General features: G+C 40.8%; 2 protein-coding genes across 4 annotated transcripts in view; one reads left to right on the top strand and one right to left on the bottom strand.

The window, feature by feature from the left end:
* LOC115473845 (protein FAM122A-like) overlaps positions 1–10,367 on the top strand; it is a 131,471-nt gene extending 121,104 nt beyond the window's left edge. For all 3 annotated transcript variants that reach the window (XM_030208988.1, XM_030208987.1, XM_030208986.1), the window contains one exon: positions 7,846–10,367. In XM_030208988.1, the coding sequence (XP_030064848.1) occupies positions 7,846–7,996 (151 nt within the window). In that variant the 3' untranslated portion in view covers positions 7,997–10,367. The remainder of the gene's footprint in view (positions 1–7,845) is intronic.
* A 14,986-nt stretch (positions 10,368–25,353) lies between these two features.
* The window catches only part of MOSPD1 (motile sperm domain containing 1), a 41,035-nt gene continuing 39,403 nt past the window's right edge, over positions 25,354–26,985 (bottom strand). Inside the window, 2 exon segments of the mRNA XM_030209912.1 lie at positions 25,354–25,883; positions 26,743–26,901. Of these exon segments, the coding sequence (XP_030065772.1) occupies positions 25,852–25,883; positions 26,743–26,901 (191 nt within the window). The 3' untranslated portion in view covers positions 25,354–25,851.

The following is a 26,985-nucleotide window of genomic DNA, read 5'->3' as shown; positions in this document are numbered from 1 at the left end:
TTCCTCTTACAGAAGCATGCCTTTGCTATGCCCTGAGCCTGAATCCAGACTGCAGGCTGTGAGTGCCAGAATGCTGCGATTCTCTTTCTCCTTCAGAAAGTTTTAAAGGAGACCTATGCCCTGGATTGTGATATTCAACCCCAAGCACCTCAGCTCAATACAGTTACCACCAGCCATATATCATATAGACTGTAATCTCACCCTTCTTATGACCAGTCAGTCCTTTGGGAGGAGGGTGAGTGGTCTTCCTCTGAGTTAGTCACCATGGTTAGAGAGCTGGAAGATGGGAACTTGATTTGAAGCCTCCCATGTACTTATCCAGCTGCTGCCATTCCTCTAGAACCGTGGAGGATTGAGGGCAGTCGATGATTATAAATAGTCACAGAATACAGGCCCGCCGTTTGGTGGTAAAAAAAAGTTGCCTGAGTGACCGTATGAGACTTCCCCATCACAAACTAGTAATTAGAAGCACGGAGTACCACATGTTCTACCACTAGTTGGTTGTGTTTCGTTTACGGTATATTGGTGGAACATTGCCATCTACATTTTTTGACAGAATTCCTCTAGAACAGCAGACTATTAGTTCATTCACCACTATTGGACGACTGTGTTTGGGGAAAACCAGTCAGAGGATGACACATCCAAAATTTTTAATTAAAATGATAAAACCATTCTGGCTAAGTACCACAGAAGTTTCAAAGTCTCAAAGAGCTTTTCTATTTTGAAAGCAGTGAGAACATAGAAGGAAGCTCTGGTACTGCCTGTTCACCAGGTTCTTCAGGACCTACAACTTGATCTATGAGAGAACACCTTCTATTCAAGTGAGCTTTCAAGCATCTTAGGTATGAAAGTATACTAGAGTTCAGTGCTCACTTTAAAGATTCTTGTTCATCAAGTACAAATGCTTCATTATCATCATACTCTGTTACAACAGGCTATTGATGCTTCCAAACTAATTGATGACTTTTCTCAAAATAATGTTTCACAATTCCTATCAATTCAGGAGTGTGCTTTCCACTTGATACAAGCTGCCTATGATAATACTTTGTGAACCTTGGCAATAGCAGCTAGTAGAATGGTGTGACTTTGAGCATCAGGCCTCTGTGAAGATTTGTGTGATTGTCTGGCCAACGCTCTGTAAACTGGAGATAAGATAAAGAATACTATTTCTAAAATCTGATAACTCTTACATAGTATGGGAGCTTTCTTCCACAACAGGAGAACAATCAGAATCATATCACAGAGGGTCTCATACTGTCTACAGGAAGATCTATTCACAGCAGTTTTTCCAACAGTTCAACCCCAGAAAGCATTACCATATACTAGACCACCTCCTCAATGTCAACCAGCTATGACATATTCTCAGAGGCAGACATAGTAACATAGTAGTTGATGGCAGATAAAGACCTGTACAGTCCATTTAGTCTGCCCAACAAGATAAACTCATAGCATATGGCATGATGTGATATTACATATGCATACTTGATCTTGATTTGTCCTTGCCATTTTCAGGGCACAGACCATAGAAGTTTGCCCAGCACGGGCTTTGATTCCCAACTACTGAAGCTGCCACCAAAGCCCTACTCCAGCCCATCCAGATCTGTGTAACCATGATCAGGGTACAAACTGTAGAAGTCTGCCTGGCACTGGCTTTATTACCTAATTACTGGAGTTGCCATCTAAGCACCACTAAGTTTGATTCTCTTCTCTTTCCATATAGGATTCCTTTATGTTTATTGCATGCATTTTTGAATTCTAATCTCCACCATCTCCCTTGAGAAGGCATTCTAGGTATGTACCACCTGGTCTGTGAAAAAGTAGTCCCTGATGTTATTCCTGAGTCAGCCTCCTGCAACCTCAAAGACCAAGAGAGAGAAAGCAACAGCATAGATGTTGAATGCAGGATTATTCCTGGAAACTTGGATATTCATAAAGTCGAAAGCATCAGCTTGGCTTCCAGAAAACTCTCAACTAAAAGAACATCCTATATAATAATTTGCATCTCTGTCTGGCTGCCTGGGTTCGTAACACACTTCCCATTGGGAACCCAGCACCAGCCAACAGAGGAGAAGAGAATTGTCCCTCCCTCCAAGTTGCAGGCCCCCTCTCCTCTCCCTCTCCTCAGAGTTCCAGCCCCCTCCCCTCCGAGTTCCATGCCCCCCTACCTCCCTCCCTCTCCTCCCCTTCGAGTTGCAGGACCCCCCCTCCCCTTCGAGTTCCATGCCCCCCTCCTCCGAGTTCCACGGCCCCGCGCCTCCCTCTCTCTCTCTCCCCTCCGAGTGCAAGCACGACCTGTCCTCCAGCAACCCCTCACCTTCTTGCGTGCCGGCTGTAATTTAAAAATTCTTACCTCGGGGTTCGGCATCTGCAGTGAAGGCGAGCGGCGCTTCAGACTGCCTTCCCATGTGTCTCGGCTCTGCCTCTGGTCCCGCCCTCATTTCCTGTTTCCGGAAGGGCGGGACCAAAGGCAGAGCTGAGACACATGGGAAGGTAGTCTGAAGCGCCGCTCGCCTTCACTGTTGACGGAGGGGACAGAGAGATAGGGAGGGAGGCACGGGGGTCTGAAACTCGGAGGAGAGGGGGGGCGTGGAACTCGGAGAGGGGAGGGAGGGGCATCCTGGAACTTGAAGGGGAGGGAGTGGGTCCTGGAACTTGAAGGGGAGGGGGACCTGGAACTCGAAGGGGAGGGGTCCTTGGAACTCGGAGGAGAGAGAGAGAGAGGTAGGGAGGGGGGCGTGGAACCTTGCTAGCGCCCGTTTCATTTCTTTTGGAAATGGGCCTCTTTTACTAGTATACATCTAAATGGACTGATTTTACTCATTGATGTAAGCAAAGTAACATAGATTCTACTTCCTCCTCAAAGAGGATGTCTTGCACTACCTCTTTCATCAGTCTAATTCAGTTCTCAAAACCACTTCTCTGCAATTTCAGTTGTCTGCCTTATCAGCACACTGTGAGAGAGTTAAAGGGAAGCCAATTTCCCTTCATCCTTTAGTGTCTCAGTTCATGAAAGGCCTGATGACCATTCGACCACCCCTTAAGAACCTGACATTGACCTGGAATCTCAGCATTGTTTTAACACATGTACTCAAAGCTCCTTTTGAACCTATGGGTCAGGCCATGCTAAAACATCACCTAGAAAACTCTGACCTTGTACACTATCCACCGTACAAGCAGTTCATGCATAATAAAGTGGTTCTATGTACCCACCCCAAATGTCCTCACTAGGTACTATCAGAGTTAACCTAAAACAATCCATTGTCCTTCCAATATTTTTTTCCCTAAATCTCACTTCATAAGGCAGAAGTAATTCTTTCACTGGATTGTCAACGTGCCACCTTATGTTATCTCAAGAAAATGGAGCCATTCCGTCAGAGTTCACAGCTCTTTGTAGCATTCAACCCAAACAATCCAGGATTACCAGTGTCCGCTTGTACCCTCTCTAGATGGATCTTGGATTGTATCAACTTTGGTTACTCTAAACACAACCTGAGCTCTGGGGAAAGTCACAGCTCATTACCTCCAAGCAGAAGCAACTTCGATAGCTAATCTTCCATTTCAGAAATATTCAGGGTGGCAATTGATCATCAGTTTATATTTTTACTAAGCGCTACTGCCTAGACCTCACTTCTCAATAAGGTGCTGCTATTGGTCAGTCTGTACTCAGAAACCTATTTATCCTATAAATAATTGTACCACCCCCTTTCCGGCCCACCCCATTGTGCTGGTCTTTGCATGGGCAGCCTTCAGCTTTTGGTTCATTGGCAAGTGTGCCTTCATCATCCCTGCTTGTTGATGGAGAAAGCATAGTTACTAACCTGTAATGAGGATTCTCCATCAACAGCAGGGAAATGCAGTGACACATTTCCTTCCCACCTTCCCCTCAGCACTACATTGATTACTGTGCTAGGATATTGACTGAGGAGAGAAGAGCTACATTCAGCATGGGAGCACCTCAGGGCTAGCATTAGGGGGGGTGGCAAACATGGCAGCTGCCACAGGCCCCATAGCTTTCGCCCTCTGCCACAATCTGCCCCCTCTGCCATGATTTCCTGTTTCTGTCTAGGTGGATCGCGGTAGAGAGGAAAAGCTTCAGGCAGCCTGTGAGGATGACTACTGCGTTGAGGCGCCTCTGAGAAGGGAAATAAATTTTAAAGAAGACCACAAAGTGAGGGGAAAGGGAGGGAAGTGGAACATGGTGGGGAGAAGGTTAAGAGATGCCCAGACTGCATACTAGCAATGCAGGTGGGGGGGGGGGGGAGGAGAGGGGATCAGGGGTCCCCTCTTTAATTTCTGCCCTGGGCCCCACAATGCCTAAAATCGGCCCTGGAGCACCTGCACATACTTAGGTGCCTTTAAAATAAAAGTTTAATGAGCTAGAAAAGAGCACAGCACACCAAATCTGTCCAGAAGACAACACCAGCAAGTGTGGTCACATTCATCTGCTGTCTATGGAAAATCCCTGTTATAGGTAAGCAACTACACTTCCAGCTTTTTATTGACTGGGATGAGAATGTTCCAAGGGATCATAACCTCTTCATTCTCCATAATTCTTGTCAGAATGTGATCTCATTGCTTTTCTGGTACAACAGTTTTACAGCATATTAGACATGCTTCCTTGATGAGCTGTTCTGTATGGAAATTTTTTGCCATTAGAACTTTGCATGTGGTATGTCTACTAGTTTGAGTTTTGTGTATTTCACAACTTACATAGACTGCAGTATCCAATGCCAGACTTTAACAGTCATTTAACTCTTTTTCTCTTTCTAACTTGCCCTTATCAAAATAGACAACTAAACATGCAGATACAGGTCAATTTCTGTAGCTTTTCTGGTAATCAATAGAAATAAAACATGAAAAATAAAATAGATGATACCTTTTTTATTGGACGTAACTTAGTACATTTCTTGATTAGCTTTCGAAGGTTGCCCTTCTTCGTCAGATCGGAAATAAGCAAATCTTGGTAGATGACAGTATATATAAGTGAGACATCAAAGCATTTCAGTGACAATCTAACAGGGTGGGGATGGAGGTGGATGGGTGAGACAGGGGGATATGCATGGAGACAGGAGAGTGACAAACAAAGCAGTACAATTTACAATTTTATGGCTTATAATGGGCTAGAAAGTCCAGATCTCTGTTAAGTCCTTGTCTGGTGGGTATCAAAATATTTAATCATTCTGACTTCAAAGGTCTTACTTTCCTGTATTGTTTTAAAGTTACCTTTCAGGATTCTTACTATGAAATCACTAGTACAGTGTTCTGTTTTTGTAAAGTGTTGCCCCACAGGCGTGGCATCCTGGCTGGCAATGGCGTTTTTCATGTGATGTCTATGTAAGTTAAATCTTGTTTTTAGCATCTGGCTTGTTTCTCCAATATAGCATCCTTGGTCACATTTTTTACACTGGATGATGTAAACCACATTGGAAGATGAGCATGTGAAGGATTCCTTTATGTTGAATGTTTTTCGTTTGTGAATGACTATCCTGCTTATAATCGAACGAGAAAAACGCCCAAGTTCCGACCTAAATCGGGAGATGGACGTTTATCTCACAAAAACGAATAAAGCGGTATAATCGAAAGCCGATTTTGGACGTTTTCAACTGCACTCTGTCGCGGATGCGGACAAAGTTGATGGGGGCGTGTCAGAGGTGTGGCGAAGGCGGAACTGGGGCGTGGTTATCTGCCGAACAGAGATGGGCGCATTTCACCGATAATGGGAAAAAAGTATATGTTTTTAGCTAGAATTTAGGACACTTTTCCTGGACCCTGTTTTTTCACGAATAAGGCCCCAAAAAGTGCCCTAAATGACCAGATGACCACTGGAGGGAATCGGGGATGACCTCCCCTGACTCCCCCAGTGGTCACTAACCCCCTCCCACCACAAAAAAATGAAGTTTCACAACTTTTTATTTTCACCCTCAAATGTCATACCCAGCTCCCTGACAGCAGTATGCAGGTCACTGGAGCAGTTGTTAGGTGCAGTGGACTTCAGGCAGGTGGACCCAGGCCCATCCCCCCTACCTGTTACAATTGTGCTGCTTAATGCTTATTAGTCGTCCAACCCCCCCCAAACCCACTGTACCCACATGTAGGTGCCCCCCTTCACCCCTTAGGGCTATAGTAATGGTGTAGACTTGTGGGCAGTGGGTTTTGAGGGGGATTTGGGGGGCTCAACACACAAGGGAAGGGTGCTATGCACCTGGGAGCTCTTTTACCTTTTTTTTTTGTTTTTGTAAAAGTGCCCCCTAGGGTGCCCAGTTGATGTCCTGGCATGTGAGGGGGACCAGTGCACTATGAATCCTGGCCCCTCCCACGAACAAATACCTTGGATTTATTCGTTTTTGAGCTGGGCGCTTTCATTTTCCATTATCGCTGAAAAACAAAAACGCCCAGCTCACACATTGTTGAATAAAACATGGATGTCTATTTTTTTCGAAAATACGGTTCGGTCCGCCCCTTCACGGACCCGTTCTCGGAGATAAACGCCCATGGAGATAGACATTTTCATTCGATTATGCCCCTCTATGGGGTCCTGTGAGATGTTTTGGCATAGTTTGCAGCTGGATATATTGCAAGGATGTGTGCCATTCTCTTCTTTTTGAGTCTGTGTTGGGAGCTTACTTCTAATTAACTTCTGTTTTAAGTTGGGTGGCTGTCTGAAAGCTAGCACTGGTGGGGATGGGAATATCTCTTTCAGTAATTCATCCTCCTGGAGTAGAGGCTGTAGATCTTTTATGATTCTTCTTAATTTTTCCAGCTCTGGGTTGTATGTCACTATAAGGGGGATTCTGTCTGTGGCTTTTTTTCTTTGTACTGTAGTAGATTTTCCCTGGGTGTTTTGAGGGAGGAGGCAATATTCTTGGAGATTATTTTGGGATTGTAGCCTTTATGTTTGAAGGATGCAGCCAGGATTTCTAGGTGTCTGTCTCTGTTCCCTGGGTCAGAGCAGATACGGTGGTATATCATGGCTTGACTGTAAATAATGGATCTTTTTGTATGTGAAGGATGGAAGCTGGAGTTGTGGAGGTAGCTGCATCTGTCTGTGGGTTTCTTGTATGTAGATATTTGTATATTGCCATTGCTGATTGAGACTGTGGTGTCCAAAAAATTGACTTTTTCTGGGGAGTAGTCAATTTTGAATCTGATTGTAGGATGGTATGTATTGAAGGAATTGTAAAATTGTTTTAGAGATTCTTCCCTTTCAGTCCAAATCATAAAAATGTCATCAATGTACCGGTAGTATTTTAGGGGTTTGGTCTGGTATGTAGTTTTTTCTAAAATTAGCCTATGCAAGTACAAGTCCTTTTAAATTTTATATAGATACATAGATTAAAATGTTAGTTACCAAATTGGTCACAGAAAAGGTTAGGATATTTTGGATATTGTGAAATCTTTTAGTTGAACAAGTAAAAGAAATTATGCGTGGATGATATTATACTTTAGATTTTGGGTTCTCATCGTCACTATGACATACAAATATAATTATTCTGTAAATTCTAATTCTCATGTATGAAATTTCTACTCACAAGATGCTTCTGAAACTATATTTGCTTTTATTAAGTGCTGTCTGTTTGCCAGCTCACACTTTCTGAATATTTTGAGAATGAGTGTTTTTTCAGTATCTTGCTCACATGGAAATACAAAAGAAATGCTGCCAGTACAAACAGGTAGTTTTTATTTTGCTGTCTTCTATTCAGTTTTTTTTAATCCTTTTAAATATGTATGCATCTTTTTTTTTTTTAAGTTTAATTACAGAACTGATATGCATCCAAAAGCAAATCCTTTTGTTTTCTTTTAAATGTTATGAAAGCGGTCTATAGATATTTTTTTTTTTCTTTCCAGCCTCTCTCCAGGAATCCTGGATGGCAGTAACAGCAGTGTGGGCTCTTCCTGCAGTTCACCTGCTAAAGGCAACAGCATGATGGAGTCTCCAGCATCCTCTTTGGACTCCTGCTCTCCATTCATTCCACTCAATGATCCCTTATCCAAGTAACTTCACAACTCTAAGGAAAATAGTGACTGGAGCCATCTCACAGACATGATTCATCATATGTACAATTCTTTAATGTTGCAAAATATCTGACTGAGTTTTGTCAATGACCTCTCACAAATCTTTCATTATGGCTGTATAAGGAAACATTTTTAAACTTTAGGGTATAGTTATTTTTGGATTAGACTTTTTTCCAATGAAAATTTGTAGTTAACCTCCAAACATGCTATCTTTAGGCTAAGATCTATTTATTTATGGAGATATAGTACATTTAGATAAGGTAATATATTAGTGATGTTGGATTGATTCATTTAGGAAACTTCTTTGTGGCATTGTAAAACTGGAAATTTCTTGCTATTCTACCCTGGATAGTTTTAAATGGTACTAATGACTTTGAAAGTCACTCCTATTAGAAAAATAAAGACGTTTCCAGAAAATATCATATTTTTGATCAAGTAAATCACATTAGACCTGCATGTAAATGACAGTTCACCTTTCTTGGACAATAAAATAAAGAAAAAGTTAATTTTAGAGCCAGTTTGACCTGCTAGACAAAACATTTAGATATTTAAGGGCAAACATAGCAACATTATTTGGTCTGATGCAAACATTGTTCAAGTTTTATTTTCTTGTTAAAATAAAATATGGGGGAATTATCATTGATAAATACAGAGCAGTTTTTCCACTAGAACAAAACATTGATAGATATCTCTTAGTATATGTTCTGCGACTGCTCATCCCTTCATTACTGAATTCATTCTCAGATTCACTCCCTGAGACTCTTAAGCAGGTCTGGTTTTAATTGTAAGCAAGTTCTGAAAAATTGGCTGGAATATGAATCAGATATGTACAGATATATCCAGTTATGGAAGTTCTAAAAAGAATAAAAATCTGGCTTGCTTGGGGGCCTAAGGGCCAGATTTAAGGATCACTGCTGTAATTGTAAACAGAGAGAAACAGCGATTGACAGTTGCAGGTACGAGATGGATACTCTCAACAGCAGTAGGAGCCTCGCAGTGATAAAATTTCTATGGAAGCCATTTAGTCTGAATCTTGATGCCCAGCCACTGTCAGGCAAGTGCATTCACCTATCTAACCAATAAACTTTATCTTTGAGTCCTGTTTAAATATGCATGATAAGTACAAAAGCAGTGCACTAACTTCTCCAGCATGTGCTCGTACAGTTACTGCACAGAACATTTCTTTATTGCGTGTATCACACTAAGCAGTTATCATGTGACTTGGCACATGCTGTCATGCCAGTATAGTAATGGTTGCTGTACTCATGTGCCAACGGTGTGCTCTAATTCATGCATTAACTGCTTAGCACACTTTAGTAAACATGCCCCTTTATAGTGCCAAAGAAGTTTCCCATTTTATATTTTAAATACATTTTTAAAATAAAACATATGTGAGAAGAAGAAACAATGCATATATGCTGCCCACCCCAGTTATACCATTCATTATTTTATTTTCATTCTATATAAAGAGTCTAGAGGTTGTTTTTATTTTTGTTTTTGGAGGGAGAGGGTTTTTGGTGATGTCTGACTTGATTATAACTGTCTAACATCTAGTAAAACAAGCACAAATGTTTACTTCTTATCTTTATTGTAATGACTATAGACCAGTCTGTTATTAGCGATAAAATTAGCAGGACCTTTTGAATGTAGGTATTTTTTAATTTATTGAAAAGATATTATAAATGTGAGTTATATTTATAAGAGCCTTATACAATAAGGGGCTCGTTCAAATCTGGTTATTTGTCAACGCAGTCAACTGACTCATTTGTTTTTGCAGCCACATAAAGCACCTTAGTTGATCACTGTTTTGATCAGAATTGGTCCTAATTTCTCTGACGACTTTATACTGTTGGAAAACATCCTTTGATTCTAATCCAAACAATTGCAGCCAGGTCTTGTGTGGAGATTTTCAGCACTGGAAAATAACTAGTCTTCCATTGTGACTGATTCGGCTTTAATCAGAGCATAAATTCTTCTGTATGGAATATAGCCATTTTCAGCAATTGTGTGATTCAAATGCTTTCCAAATAGGTCTCTTAGGGCTTAATTCAGATTTTAAAAAATTGTGAGCCGAGCAAAATAGTGTACACCTACTAAAACCCCCCAAATGTGACCAATCTGATAAGTGATTTGAGATTTTCTCATGCACAAAGTACTCTGCCGCCTGAGACTTCTTGAATCAGGTCCTGTGTATTTACTATACTAAAGACTTTTATATTTAGTTTCAGTGATAAGAGCTAGATTTACTAAAAGGTGCTACTTACTGCATTACTGTGTGCTAGTACACCTTAATGTACGTTCGTTGTTTACTGCAGGTCACATTTAATGGAATAGGACCTATATATTATTAATGCACATTAGTAGATTGTAAGCTCTTTGAGCAGGGACTGTCTTTCTTCTATGTTTGTGCAGCGCTGCGTACGCCTTGTAGCGCTATAGAAATGCTAAATAGTAGTAGTAGTAGTAACATGCATTGAGTGGGCCATTTTCAAAGGTGCGCTAGCATTTTTAGCTCGTGCTAAAAATGCTACTGTGCCTTTGTAAAAGATCCCCTGAGTGTGCTAACTTGGTAGCATACTTTACTAAATCTAGCTGTAAGGATTTAGAGTTGCCAAAACTGCTTATGAGATAATTGATTCCTAATACTGGAAAAGGCAATTTGGAAAGCACAACTAGCTAGCTATCTTTATCTGTCTCTCTATAGATAGATATAGATGTTGATGTATATTTATAAAGCATATTGCCATAATTATATGCCTCCATGTGTTTGGCCAAATGATTTGTAAATCTACATTTATGCATAGAGATAAATGCTTTTATTCAAAATTACTTTTTAGAAAAGCACTGGTATTAGATATTGTTCAGAGTACAACAAAATTGATATTATTTGTGGCATAGAAGAAATGGTGTCTTAAATTAGAAGAAAAATGTCTGACTTAGTTTCATGCAATAAATTGTACTTTATGTATTTTTTTTGTTTTTTGAATAAGCATCCTGTTATTGGCCAGTAACCTTTGTGTTACATCTTCTCATGTTTGCCTGAGGAATATAAATATTTTCACATGATAGGAGGCCATACAACTGACAGCTAGCTCTGTTGGGTTCTTGTTGATACAATATATTTCTATGTACACAGTCTTTCTAGAGCAAATAAATTTAACTGTATAATTTTACTATTCAGCTCTGTAATTTGTATTATATATTGTGTTTCATTAAAAAGTTAAAAGGGGAGACATAACTGGAATTTAAGAAGGAACAGGTTTTTGTTATGATGAGATGGCGGTGGCATATTCAACATAATGATGTTTAAGTAATGTCATTGGATATGTAATGCATTACAACTGTAAACTATGGTCAAACTAGAAAGTATTATACCAGGTTAATTTAAGTCATCTTATTCTTTCCAATCCAACAGAAGTTGGAAAGAATTCTACGAAAGAGGGCCAACACTGTCTGTCTGGGGGCAAAATAACTCTCCAAAAATGTAATGGAATGGGATGAAACGTGGCAGGAGGAGAAAAAAAAAAACAGGTAAAAAGACCTGAGTTTGAAAATGGGCTAAATCTGACTGGGGTTCCAGAGATAAAATATGCCCCCCCCCCCCCAAATAAAATAAAAATCCAATGCATTTCTATGGGATGAGGAGTTCCAGTTCTGTAGCAGAATTGAAGGAATGGCTTGAAACTTCTGAATGTGGAGGGGAAAAAATAGTAAGGCACATTGGTGGAGGAAAAGATGTCACAGTTCAGGATGGCAGCCTGATCGCTGAGCTCTGTCGGGGCTAGCCAGAAAAGATGGAGAAATCATTGCAAAACTCCCAAAAGTGATTGAAGAGCTTACCCAGCACTGAGGCCATACATATTGCCACATTAGAAAAAGTGGTTCAGCACCGCAGGCATATGAAAGCAGCATGGAGCCATGTGTTGGAAGTCCTTGCAAAATGGCAGCTGAGGACAATGATGCCAAGACAGAGAATGAGCTGCAATTAGAGAGTGAGAGACAGCTAGTTGTAACTCCGATTTAAATGCCTGGATGCAAGAACTTAAAATAGATTGAAATTTGTGCATGATGAAATATGAGGAGCACTAGCAGAAATTAGAAAAGAAATCTTGGAGCTAGGCTCCAGGCATGAGAAGTTGGAGGCTTGAATAGACGTGTGAGGAAGGAGTACAGGCATCCACATATATCCCATTGTGTATGCATATCTTAAAAATTCAATGAAAAAAATTGAAGACTTGGAAAATAGGTCTAGGAGGTATAATATCCACATTTGAGGAGTACTAGAGGAGGCTAACTATGAGACCTGCAAAGAAATGGTAAAAAATATTTGTGAGAAGTTATTCCAGCAGGTGACTGAGGGGCAGAAGGCCAGGAATTCAGTGATAATTGACAGAGCTCACAGAGATATTGGGCCCGCTTAGAGAATAAACCCTGGGACATAGTCACCTGCCTGCATGATTACAGCACCAAAGATACTGCACTCTCACATGCAAGGAAGGAAGGAAGACCCTATAACCTGGAAATATTGTAAGATGGAAGTGTACCAAGACAGCCCCAGCAACATAAGTATACAAAATCAGGCTCAGTTTGAATATCATGAACTCATGGGCAAATGCATTTCAACTAAAACAACACAGAAAAAACTATCTCATCCCAATACAATGCGGACAACCCCACAATTATAAATACTACTACTATTTAGTATTTCTATAGCGCTACAAGGCATATGCAGCGCTGCACAAACATCCCAGATTACACCCTCCCCATCTCAGACAGCCTGAAAATCCTCGGCGTCACAATGGATCATAACCTTACACTAGAGAGCCAAGTGAAATCCACGACAAAGAAAATGTTCCGCTCAATGTGGAAACTCAAATGTGTGAAACCATTCTTCCCGAGGGAAACATTTCGCAACTTGATACAAAGTGAAGGAGTGGCCTAGTGGTTAGGGTGGTGGACTCTGGTCCTGGGGAACTGAGGAACTGAGTTCGATTCCCACTTCAGGCACAGCTCCTTGTAACTCTGGGCAAGTCACTTAACCCTCCATTGCCCCAGGTACAAATAAGTACCTGTATATGTAAGCCACATTGAGCCTGCCATGAGTGGGAAAGCGCGGGGTACAAATGTAACTAAAATAAATACTAAGCCACGCAGACTACTGCAATGGAATCTATGTGGGATGCAATGAACAAATCTTAAAGAACCTTCAGACCACTCAAAATACTGCAGCCAGGCTTATATTTGGAAAATCATGATTTGAAAGCGCAAAACCCCTACACGAAAAGCTGCACTGGCTCCCAATCAAAGAATGTATTGCTTTCAAAATCTGTACCCTGGTTCACAAAATTACGGCGAAGCCCCAGGATACATGACAGATCTCATAGACCTACCAACCAGAAACACGTCCAGCTCAACACGAACATACCTCAATCTCCACTATCCAAGTTGCAAAGGTCTAAAATACAAATCAACTTATGCATCCAGTTTCTCCTATTTAAGCACACAACTGTGGAATGCATTACCAAAAGCTGTGAAAACAATGTTTGACCACCTAAACTTCCGGAAATCACTAAAAACTTACCTGTTTAAAAAGGCATATCCTACCGACCGCCCCCATCCTCCCTCCAAGTTCAAGGCCCCCCTCTCCTCCCCCTCTCCTCCGAGTTCCAGCCCCCTCCCCTCTGAGTTCCATGCCCCCTACCTCCCTCCCCTCCAAGTTGCAGGGCCCCCTTCCCTTCAAGTTGCAGGACCCCCCTCCCCTTTGAGTTGCAGCCCCCCTCCCTCCGAGTTCCAAGCCCCCCTCTTCTCCGAGATCCACGCCCCCCTCTCTCTCTCTCCCCTCTGACTGCAAGCATGACCTGTCCTGCGCAGCCCCTTGCCTTCCTGTAATTGAAAAATGGTTACCTTGGGGTTCGCAGTGAAGGCGAGCGGCACTTCAGCCTGCCTTCCCATCTGTCTCAGCTCTGCCTCTGGTCCCACCCTTACAGGAAATGAGGGCGGGACCAGAGGCAGAGCTGAAACAGATGGGAAGGCAGGCTGAAGCGCCGCTCGCCTTCACTGTGGACGCCGGACCCCGAGGTAACAGTTTTTAAATTACAGCCGGCACGCTGGAATATGAGGGGCTGCCTGAGGACAGATCGTACTTGCACTCGGAGGGAAGACAGAGAGAGGGAGGGAGGCGCGGGGCCGTGGAACTCGGGAGGGGGGGGGTGTCCTGGAGCTCAAAGGGGAGGGGGCGTCCTTGAAGGGGAAGGGAGGGGGGGCATCCTGGATATATAAAAGCCTATTTTATTTTATTTTATTTACTTATTGATGTAAACATTTTCGGTTCATAACAGTAATAGAAATAAAATAAGACAAAGAAAAGAAAATAAGATACCTTTTTTATTGGACTAAACACATTTTTCTTCAGGTCAGAAATTCAACTGTGTGGCAAATTGCCATAAATTTTGTCCTATTAGAAATAGCATCTTGTGAATTCTCCCCCCCCCCCCCCCCCCCAAAAAAAAAAAAAAAAGTGAGTGGCCAATGGTTAACCCCTGGACTTATAGGACTCTGGGTTGTTTTCTATATAATTTCTTTACTGTGAATATGTCTGTTTCAGATGTGATAGGTTATGGCCATTACAGCATTTGTAATCCTATTCATAAATTCCCAGTGTGCTTGTCTTCGGTCTTCCATAGTGTTTCTATTAGTTCCCCTTCTTCCAACCTTCCTCCATTCTCTCTTGTGTGATGATAAATGTGTGTCAGCTCGAAATAATATCCCTCTTTTGTATGATTTACTTGTTGACTGTGCTACTGACTTGCTTGGATTTTAGCTATGGACACTGCCTTAGTTAACCAGTTGAGGGCTAGTGATTGTAAGGTTTTCTATAAATCTAGGGAAGTGGGGCATGGGGTGGGTTTTGGTTTGTTCAAAGAAATACCTGCAGTTTGTGTCCCTCTGTTTATCATCTCAGAAGCTTTATTACTGAATAGTAATTTGTGATAATGTGCCTGCTATATAGGCCACCTGGGGACTGCCACCTTATTTGTGTTACTGGGAAATATATTTGCTGCACCCATTGATCTTACCAAATTGTTATTTTTAGGGGATTTTAATATTCCATCTATTTCACATGACATCTCTGATTCTGTTGAGTCTTTTCTAGCTACATTGTCATCTTGGGGACGGACTCAAATTGACATGGTTCCCCACACATGAGTATGGTGGTACCCTAGACCTAACTTTCTTTCCTGCTAAGGCATCACTAATCACAAGGGTGGGATTCTTTGTTGGCTGAGCTGGGCCCCTGGTAAAGCCATGTCTACCATTGTATCCTCTACTACTCTGCCTCCTTCACTGTTCTTGAGGCCATTTCAGCATTTTTAAAAATTTGATGAGTTTTTCTCTGCTGTTTCTCAACTGTCTGGTGGGTCTCCATCGTGTACATTAGATAATTATGCTCAGCATGGCACTCAATATTGAAGGCCTCTTCTGTTTTACTGGATTCTCATGGGTTCTTTGCATACAACCACTTTTCATTCCCATAAGAGAGAACTACAGAGACTGAAATGGAGATGAAGACACACCAGAGAGTCTTGTTATCTAGAATAATATCATTTTGGTCCTGATAGATATAGGCATGCAGTTGTAAAGGCCAAACAATTCTATTTTACTACTTGTCTAGACACGGACTGAATCACCCACAGGAGCTTTTCATGATTGCCCAACAGCTTATGGTTCCCCTGCCTAATTCCTATGCTCTTCATCCTGATAACAGATTATTATGACTCCTAATTCTCAGCACCAGACATGGACAGCAGGGAAGAAGACAACCATCAGACTGTATAGACCAATTGATATTTATCTGCCATCTTCTACTACAGGGTTGGGAAATTTCTGGCCTACAACAAGACTTTCCTCAACCCATTGACACAGCTGTTCACAGTGGAAGTTTTAATTCCTTCTACTGGTTCTCTCGTCTCCTCCCCTCCCCCCCCCCCCCCCCCCCCCCAGAATCATCTGTTTGTGGCAGAATATCTTTTTCTGCTTCCACTGTATCTCTTGGGCCCCTTCTCTTCTACCCCCTCAGATCAACTATTTGTGATGGGAGCCCTCCATTTGGGCTGACATTTCAATTTTTTTGATGCCCATGGAAGCACACGAGGTGAGCTTATCTCTTGTAGGTGGTTATTAAACACTTTCCCCTGGATGGCGAGCCGTGTCCAGGGGACACCTAATCAGGTGGTGCTTGACTGTCCTGGCTCATTCAGGGGACTCAGAGTGGGGGGGGGGGGAATAATGCTGTGCCGCAAGCTTTGATAGCAAGAAAATGCATCTTGCAAAAGTGGACTTCACAGGAGGCCCCTGAGTTTTTGCATTGGCGCAACCAGGTTCACCAGGTACTAACTTGGGAAGCGCAAGAGGCCAGAGGCTCATATAAACGCAAGGATCGGTTTTTAAAGATCTGGAGTCCCTATTTAGACAAGCTAACACCGCAGGGGGAAAGTTTAATCCTTAATAAACTAAGAATGTTGATGTTAAGATGACTTGGTGCCCAAAAGAGAGATAAGTGGGAGGGGAAGGGAAAGATAAAGAGGTTAAAAATAAGAATACACGGTTAAGACTGGTAGTTTGTTGTACAACTTACATGTTTTGAAACTTATGTAAATACTACTGATTGTAATTTGCAATATTTGAATTCAATAAAAACTGTTGAACATAAAAAAAAACTTTCCCCTGACGCAGCCATCCATCAGCGAAACAGGGCTTCCCTGTCGGGATATGAAGACAATGCAATCGCAATTTAAGTGTCTGCATTAATCTGTGGAAGATTTTCTTATCGTTTTCACCATCCAAGATAAGTAACGTTTTTTTGGTCATTACGTTGTATTTAAACAACCGTGTCTTCACCTATAAGTGTTGGATAAGGTGCTTGGGCATATAGGTCATGAAGTTAGCTAATGTGGAGTTTTTTTCTAAGACATGATTAAAGAGGCACCCTCTCTTATAAGGCGTGTCCTTTGAAAGGAGGTGTTGCCGGTCATACTGAGGTCTTTTTTTCTCCACGATTTTTCATGTGTGAGAGTCCCATTTTCACCTTTCAACACTTTTGTAATTGTAGAAATTTTGAATTTGATGTGATTTATATTCTACATATTCCAATTTTCTCAGTAGCCTTCCATTTGCCCCAGGCAGAAACTTAGCATCTGAGTACCCATAGGCAAGTGAGTGCCTCTCCATTCTCCTCCTTCCAAGCCTGTCACCTGCCTCTTCTAGTGGCACAGGGGAGGAGGAGAGGTCTTCTCTCCATTTCCCTCCCTCTGAGCCTGCCACCTAACCTCCTCTCATGCTTGAGAAAGAAGACAGTGGAGCAATAGTTAGGGTAATTCAGCTGCTCTAGGTTTGGGTTATCGAGGTAGTGGCGTCCTTCCAGATCGAGGTGTGGGAGCAAGAGTAGCCAGATGGTGCTGTTTATACCAGAATCCCAAGCTTGATTTACTGTTGTCACCAAGCCCCCACTATGCTTCAGACTGATGTTTTCATTTACATTTTAGTGATAGAATAATTGATCTTTAATTCTAAAATATTTCTTTTTCAATTTCCAAGCTCAGTTAGATGTAAAAAGGGAACTACTGAACTTAATCTACATTAATTTTAATGTATTATTTATGATTAGTAGTAAGGGTATTACTCTTTCTTTCTGGAAATGAAGTGAGGTAGAAAAGCCCTGGAAACTATGCACATTAATTCAGTTCCTTCATGGCCTTTTTATTTTCACATTTATCTTTTACATATGGTTTTACTTCTTGATGATCATAGGGAAAATGTTGTTATCCGGGTGTTCGTGCAAACATGAAATGTAGACAATGGTGTTACCTGCCCTAGCGATTGTTTTTTATTTAATTTGTCAAAGGTAATTTTATTGAACCAATGAATGATGAACAAAAATACCAAATTACATAAGAACATACATCAAAATGTATGTTCAAGAACAGTTCAAACATCATACACCTTTGAAATAAAACAAATTACCCCTCCCTCTTTAAGTGATTGCTTTTCTTTGGCAAAACACTGTTCCCTATCCTTTTACTTCTCTTCATTATTTATTCCAGATGCAAAATGCTAATTTCCCTCTAAAAACCATACTATATATTCACAGCTTGAACACATTTACATATTAATGACACTGTAAAATATTTATAATAGGCAAAGTAAACCTTATAGCAGAAACTAATTATTGTACTTCAAAAGAATTATTTTGAGAAAACATGACTTTTAATTTTATTATAAGCAAGGTCTTTTGATTTCTAAGTCTGAATGGAATGCATCATTTTCCATAAAATGTACTTACAACCATATAATCTTGCAACGTTTTCATTAAAACACATTTTGCATTAATAATTGAGTGAAAATAAAGAAAATGGTTGAACATTGTTCAGATTTGAAAGATTTTATGGCTGAAACCAATTCAGAAACTCCAGAGTCAGGCAGGTTCAGCATAGATCTTAAAGATATGGAGCAGGTAGATTAATAATGATTCCTGTATCAAGGTGTAAATTGTTTGCTTTTATGTATGTTTTTAATGTAATCTGTCTAGGTATAAGTGGGCTATAAATATAATAAACATGCATTAGTTTCTTTCAATACCTGATAAAAAGATTAGGAGAAAAATAAGGTTAAACATTTTTACATAAAGACAGTTACAGACCCAAATGCATAAATGGGTTGCATCTGTTCCCTTCTAAAATTACTTCTACATGCAACCAGCAACAGCACAGTAGACATATTACACATGTGCATGACTACTGGTGTACTTTATTGGAAAGAAAATGTGCAAACTCCCAAACTTTGCCCCATGGAAATACCTTCTTCAAACAGGTATGATAGTGGATTTAGGATACTTTTACACATTTGTATAACAGTGAATATTTGCAGAGCCTGCATTTTATCATTATCATATAAACCTTTGATATTCAATTAATATTTATAGACCAAGGCAGTCTGCTATAATTGAGAAGGTCACTGCAGGCTCAAGGGGGTGTGGTACCCTCTCCTCACCCACAGCCTACTTTTGTTTTTCAGCACCCTCTCCCCCACATCAATCCTTTAAACAGCATCGAGTGTATGTTGTTTTCCTTCTTGCATGATGACCGGCACCACCGCAGGTTTAAACACAGAGATAGGAAGTACTTATTCACATGTTTTGTTTCTGTTTTTATTATATACTTTATCCAAGGTGGGTTACAAAATTACATACATATATTTAAAAGCCCTACTGGGACAGACTGAAGGTCCATCAAGCCCAGTATCCTGTTTCCAACAGTGGCCAATCCAGGTCTCAAGTACCTGGCAAAATCCAAAAACAATACAATACTTTTTATGCTTCTTATCCCAGAAATAAGCAATGGATTTTCCCAAGTCCATTTTAATAATGGCTTATGGACTTTTCTTTTAGGAAGCTATCCAAACCTTTTTTAATTCCTACTAACTGATTTTACCACATTCCCTGGCAATGAATTCCAAAGTTTAATTACACATTGAATGAAGAAATAATTTCTCCAATTAATTTTAAATTTACTACTTTGTAGCTTCGTTGCATGCCCCCTAGTCCTTGTATTTTTGGAAAGAGTAAGCGATTCACATCTACCCATTTCACCCCACTCAGTATTTTATAAACCTCTAATCATATCTCCCCTCAGCCGTCTTTTCTCCAAGCTGAAGAGCCCAAGCCATTTCAGCCTTTCCTCATAAGGAAGTCATCCCATCCCCTTTATCATTTTTATCACCCTTCTCTGTACCTTTTCTAATTCCACTATATCTTTTTTGAGGTGCGGTGAACAGAATTGCACACAGTATTCAAGGTGCAGTCGCACCATGGAGCGATACAAAGGCATTATAACATCCTAATTTTTATCTTCCATTCCTTTCCTAATAATATCTAACATTCTATTTGCGTTCTTTGCCACTGCAGCACAGTAAGAGGGTTTCAAAGTATCAACAATGACTCAGATCCTTTTCCTGGTTGTTGACTCCTAATGTGGAACCTTGCCTCACATCACATAGTTATGGTTCAGGTTCCTCTTTCCCACGTGCATCACTTTGCACTTGCTCACATTAAACATCAACTGCCATTTGGATGCTCAGTCTCCCAAGGTTGTCTTCCAATTTTTCACAATCCTCTTGAGATTTAACAACTTTGAATAACTTTGTGGCATCAGCAAATTTAGTTACCTCACTATTCACACCTTAACCAACCTATCATCTTCTTTTCAACATTTATTTCCTGGTCACATGTCCAAAAGAACAAAGCCTTCAACAGTTTGTCCTACAAAAGTGCTTTAGACTTCAATCTAGAGCAATCTGAAGCCCTTAAAAGTCCACCGTCTTGTTTCCTTTTATTCCAATAGCATTGTTGTAGCCAAGCACCACTAATTAGATAATAGATTGGGCACAGAAAAAAGAGATGCAAACAGGTTTATTTCTAGTGGTCATGTCAAGTCTCATGTCAGAACCATGGCTGAGGAGCCAGCAAGGGCACAGGGAAAGGAGCTGCTGCAGGGGAGAGGCAGATATGGCGGGGACAGCAAGAAATAAGGACCCAGATGAATGATATTAGAGCAGCAGGGAGAGCGGAAATAAGGACAGAGGATAGAGAAATAAAGAGGAAATGCTGATGGGGTGGGGGGGGGGGGGGGTTAAAAAGGATATAGATAGGGTATGCTGAATATGAGGGGAAAATTGGGGAAGATTCTGGACACAGGAACAGGACACAGATGAGATGCACATGAGGAAAAGAATGGGGGGGACATTCTGCTCACAGGAGAGGATAATGGCAGAGACACAGAGGTGACCTACTACACACAGAGGAGGATAAGGACAGGGGCACAGAGGCGAGATACCAGACAAGGTACAGGATACCTGGACACATGGCCACAGAAGAGATATGGATGATGGACACGGAGAGAGAAGAAATCAAACAGGAGATACTGGAAAAAGAGCCAAGAGAAGACATAATAATGCAGAAACCAGAGACTAGGACGATTAGAAAAATAAAATGACCAGATAAAAAGGGAGAAAGAATAATTTTATTTTGTATTTAATGATTAGAATATGTTGGTTTTGGAATGTACAGAGCCAGTGTTAGATATGGCCAAGGCCCACAAGATTTGGAAGGAGACCCCAAAGCCAATTAACAGACTCCCTTCACCTGCAGGTAGGCCTGGAGCACACACTGTCCTAGGGACCCAGGGCAATTGCCCTAGTTTTACAGTTCAAATCATGATATATCAAGTCATTCCAATAAATAACTAGTTCTTAATATATAGTTTTGTAGTTCATGTCATTTGCCTTGCTTTTTATTGGTTTGCAGCCCAACCTCTGTACAGAATTTGTCACTTTCTCAGCATGAGGCTGCACTCACCAGTCAGCCCAAGCTCTTGCGCATGGGAGTGGCTGCTGAGGCAGGCTTCAAGTCTCTAGTTTAGCTAACTGGTTTGCAGCAGGGTTATTGGTAGAACACAGCTGCCCGCATGTTCTGCCCTTCACTTCCTTAGCAGCCCCCAGACCCACATGTAAAAAATATAGAAATCCCCAGAGAGGGCTTCAAATATCTCCTCTGTATTAAACACATATTTCTTTGGAACTTCAAACATAAATATCTTTTCCAGTTGGTTTCTCTTGAAAACACATGATTTATTAAACAAATATATACAAATCTTAAAGCCACTAGGCCTTCAGCGTTATAACTGATAATTTCACGTGTTAAGAGGGACCTTAGCTACTGATTCCTCCCCCCCCCCCCCCCCCCCATTTTCTTCTTTTGGCTGTTTGGGACACTTACTGAGAAAAAGCTGTAGGAATTCCGAGAATTGTATTCTTCCTGCACCTCAGCTTTGTACTTACTAAACAGGTGACCTAAACTACAAAACATGCACAACTTGGCATATCTTAATTTGCTTGTAACACTTCAATGATTTGGTTTAATTACCAGCAATGTGAATTAGGCAAATTCTTATTACTTTCCGTAGTATTCAGTCTAGCAACACAACTTGTGATTAATTTATGTGGATGTAATGAGCAATTTTGCAAGAATTCCATTATAGTGATTCATCTGCAAAGTCAGAACACGTTCCATAGTATCCTTTACAGTCCAATCACATTATAGCTTTTTTTTTTTTTCTTACATTTGTACCCCGCACTTTCCCACTAATAGCAGGTTCAATGCAGCTTACATATTATATACAGGTACTTATTTGTACCTGGGGCAATGGAGGGTTAAGTGACTTGCCCAGAGTCACAAGGAGCTGCCTGTGCCTGCAGTGGGAATTGAACCCAGTTCCCCAGGACCAAAGTCCACCACTCTAACCACTAGGCCACTCCTCCACTCTGTCAGTGGAGGAGTGGCCTAGTGGTTAGGGTGGTGGACTTTGGTCCTGGGGAACTGAGTTCGATTCCCGGCACAGGCAGCTCCTTGTGACTCTGGGCAAGTCACTTAACCCTCCATTGCCCCATGTAAGCCGCATTGAGCCTGCCATGAGTGGGAAAGCGCGGGGTACAAATGTAATAAAAAAAAAAAAAATGCATTCTAAGTAACACAATGGTATGGTAAAAGGGTGTAATTTATCAAGGAACTTAATATTCTTGATTTCAAAGTGACTGAGTTGCTGATTACGTTAAGGTCTTGAACAACAGACTGCACCTATTTCTAGTGAATTAGAAAAAGCACAGAAAAAGAAGGGCTAACCTACGAACAAACAATAGTACCAGAAATTAGGGGTGGACCCACAGGCTTATTTTGGAGGACCCTTACTGTGGAAGAAAATGCCACAAAGTATTTGAAAACAGCAAAGTTTATTGTCACATAAAAAAAATGTAGGCCACCAAAGGCCCAGGTAGGTGCTAAAATGGCAAATATTCAAAAGGAGGACTCAACATGGTGCCATGTTCCGGTGTAATCACTTGCATCAGGAGTCACAAACATCTGTACTAGAGAATGACATGAGGACGGGAACCCATGGTAACAGCGGAGATGGGGACAGGGAAAATCTTTGTCCCCTTGTCACTTTATACTTTGAAGCCTGTTAATGAACTGGACTGCTATTCATGTTTGATTGATGCAGACCACGATATTTTGATTTTTTGGAAAAACAAGCAAACATGCTGGCCACAGCTAGCAAAATTTGCATGGGGGATCTTGTACATCCTGCTACCAGCACACCTTCTAAGAAGACATCTTCTATTGCAGGAGGGACTGTGGAAGACAGGAGAGCTAGACTGAATCCTTAGATTATGTTGATGACTTCTTATTCATCCACAGATTAAAAAGTCGTAACTGTGCTTCATAAGGCATATTTTTCTCCTCTAGGGCATACAATGCATACCCATGGACATTTTTACAGGGTGGATTAGGATTCCTTGGGGTAGTAGAAATCAGCTATTGTTGGGATTGGAAGGGTAGAGGGTAATGGTGGTGGGGTTATAGCTGCTCATTATTCTTTTTTATTTGTAATTCATACACAGCAGTTGAACAGCATATTGTGCCTTTTTATACTTTAATAAAAAGATTTAAATATAAAATGATGTGCTTGACTCTGCTGCAGATGAGGACAGAGCTCACAGGGATGGGGTGGGGGCGGAGACAGGGCCTGTCAGGGAGATGGGGGCAGCAGGGACGGGGTGGAGACGGAGGCAGAACCCATGGAGAGGGGGGCGGGGACAAAATTTGTCCCAGTGTCATTCTCTAGTTTGTACACACGATGCATACAACTACACACCCCCAGTTATAGAACTGCTCTTTAAAGTGTCACCATTGTGCAATTCTCATCAAGCCACATTTGTCTAACGTCAAAAAGCTATAAGCACTTTTGAATTCATCTTCAAAGTTGGATTTGGCTCATTCCTTTTCTGCTGTAGTTCAAGATGAGTTGCAGTAGTAGGTAGTTCCTTGTCCCTGAAGGGCTCACAGTCTAAGCTTGCACCTGAAACAGTGGAGGGTTAAGTGACTTACCCAAGGTCACAAGAAGCCACAGTATAATTTGAACCAGGCTTCCCTGGTTCGTCAGCCTTCTGCTTAACCACTGAATTGCGGTCTTGAATATTGTATAATACTGTATAATATTGTGAGGGACAGAAAATATTACAGTGCCTTATAAAAAAAGTGTCTTATTTTTCACACACTATTTTGAATAGGCTTCAAAATAGTGTGTGAAAAATAAGAGGACTTTTAATTTAGCCCACTAGTTGTCATGGGGCTATCTGACTGTCTGGGGACACAGGTGGCTCACCTGTATGTGTTGTATGCTTTTACTTGTACACCAATGTGACCTGTGTTTCAGAAATAGATGTATAGCAAGCCTGAAAAACAAAACAAACTTATACAGGAGTGCCTGTTGAAAAGCAACAATCTTGGATGAAACTGGTCATGGAAGAAATATTTCTTCCTACATCTTGGATCTGGAAACTTGTACCACTTTACCTGTAAAGCAAAAGCTTTCTGTGGTAAGACCAGAGAGAAAGCAACAAGATAGATAACATGCACTTTACCCAATGTAACAAACTGATTGCCATTCAGTTTGCATAATCATGGAAAACAGCATTTGCTTTTAGCAACCTTGATTACAACCATCCTTCTTCTGCAAAATCTGGTTATGATGCCTTTTATACCAGCAAACATTCAGGAATTCCATCTTGACTGCCTTTATCCAAAGGTAGGCCAGCCTTGGTATGGAAGTTTGTGGGCCCCTGCTGCTACATAAATACAGAGGAAAATATGGGATGCTACTGGATGTCGGAAAGCCTCAGGTGTGTTGAAGTCTGAAGCTATGTCCGCTCAACCCTCAAAAAAGAGACGACATTCCACTATGACATCTATCCTTGAGTATTTGGAAGAAATGTGCTTTGTGCTGACACTGATATGGGAGGAGACTCTAGCAGCAAACATTAGACAAACCTTTTGTACTTCCTACTTAAAAAAACAAACAAACAAAAAATAAACATACCCTCAGGCAAGAGGCCATTACTTCACCATAACCCATTTCATTAACAATCTGTACAATTAAACTGTAAATCAAACAATGACAAATATAACCATTACTTATGCAAGTTAATGCAATTTTTTAACTTATTAGAAAGCCCTTTGTTTTGTTTTTAGTAGATGTATAATATCTGAGAAAATATTTAGTGATCAGGGCACTCGCAGGTAAGAGGGTTTTCCCAAATCAAAGTCTTCAATTTATTGTTTAAAAAAAACAAAAAAACAAAAAAAAAACACACACAACTGAGCTGCAAATACCTTAACACATGGAAAGGTGGAACCTGACATTAAAGACACCTAGAGAACGAGACAAACCCTGGTTAGATTTACCGTTTATTTCATGGCTATTAGTAATACCATGCCTTACAATGTGAATTAAAAGATGGATCCGCTCTTTGCAAAAACTGCTCTTAGTGGTTTATTTTTTCACTGATGCAAAATTTAATACTTACAAGCCATGAACCAACCTGCTCAATACTCCTGGGCATCTTTAAATACCAATGAGGTGATTTTGGAAAGATATAAAATGAAATATGTTTTAATAAAAGTTTTTTGTAGGTGCTCATATAAAACACAATTTCTTAAAATTTGCTTCACAGGAATCACAGAACAAAAGCTTCCTATTTGCCTGTAACATTAGCACCCAGGGTGCCTGCAGTCTTTCAATTACAGTTATACATAAAGTTAAAATATATATTACACTTCTGCAAATATTTAAAACCACTGTAGTGTTTTTCTCCATACAGTATTAATGGGCAAAACAGGGCAGTCCACTCATGATGTGAAAATTTATATTTAGAGCACAATTAAATTCGTGCTCATGTCCTAAGGATAACCATTGTGATAAGACCTGCAAGACATAAAAAGTAGAGAACAAGTCAGAAACAAAGCCTTGGTTTTGCCTTTACACATACAAAACTTCAAACTATAAGACGCATACAGCAAATGAAGAGAGAGCGTAATGTGTCCAGCATTTTTAGTAAGAAATATAGAAGGGTTATTCAGTTAATGAACACCATAACCCCAAATGTTCAGCAAGACCTTGAATATTCTACTCAGAAGAGCAAACACTGGGGCCCTTTTACTACAGCACGGGAGGGCTAATGTGCGCCAAATCGACACTAGCACCGGGCTATCGCATGTGCCCAGCGGTAATTCTGAGTTTGGTGTGCGCCAAATCCCACAGTAGAAAATAATTTTCTACCACGGGGCATTTCCAGTTGTAATCAGGTCAATGGGTGGCAGGCAGTAAGGGCTCAGGTCGTAAATAGGTGTGTGCTAGTTTAATTTCAGTGTACACCCATTTCCCAGCCCATTAAAAAAAAAAAGCCCTTTTTCCCCGGATGCGATTAAAAAACGGTCTAGCACGTGCCCAAAACACGCACCCAAGCTACCACAGGCCACTTTTTACCTCGGCTTAGTAAAAGGACCCCAATATGACTGAAATTCATAGCAACATTTGAGACTTATGTACAACTTTATTTTACTGTTTTTGAAAGATGTGGCCCATGCAATCTAGAAAGCTTTCACACAATTTTCTTGGTAGTCTTATATCCAAGGAATCAAAACCCAGGACCTCTGTACGAAAGGGTCAAAATGACTTTTCTTCGTCTGTTTTCATACAGTAAGGCCTTCGTATTACTATAAGGGTGCAGGTTCCAGAGGGTAAAAATAAACAAATAAAACTGTAATTACGCAAGAGTGCTTACCTAAAACATAAGCAGCTACTAATTTTTGATTAACACTTAAATGGAGGTAGAGAGGCACTACAGATTCCATTTCCCCCAATGTTGGTAGCATAAGAGCTGCAATGCAGACGATTCCCAGGAAGACAGTCAGTAAACTAGGTCCCGAAGAGGTTCTGTGCTCTAGAAATTAAAACAATCTTTTATCTTCTGAGTGAGAAATCCAACACTATCCTATTAACTCTATATAAGGAGACTAATGCGCAA

The sequence above is a fragment of the Microcaecilia unicolor genome, chromosome 7, assembly GCF_901765095.1.
Source record: "Microcaecilia unicolor chromosome 7, aMicUni1.1, whole genome shotgun sequence".
NCBI classification, from domain to species: domain Eukaryota; kingdom Metazoa; phylum Chordata; class Amphibia; order Gymnophiona; family Siphonopidae; genus Microcaecilia; species Microcaecilia unicolor.
The sequence above is the reverse complement of the archived record's forward strand: the minus strand, read 5'-3'. Positions and strand labels throughout refer to the sequence as shown.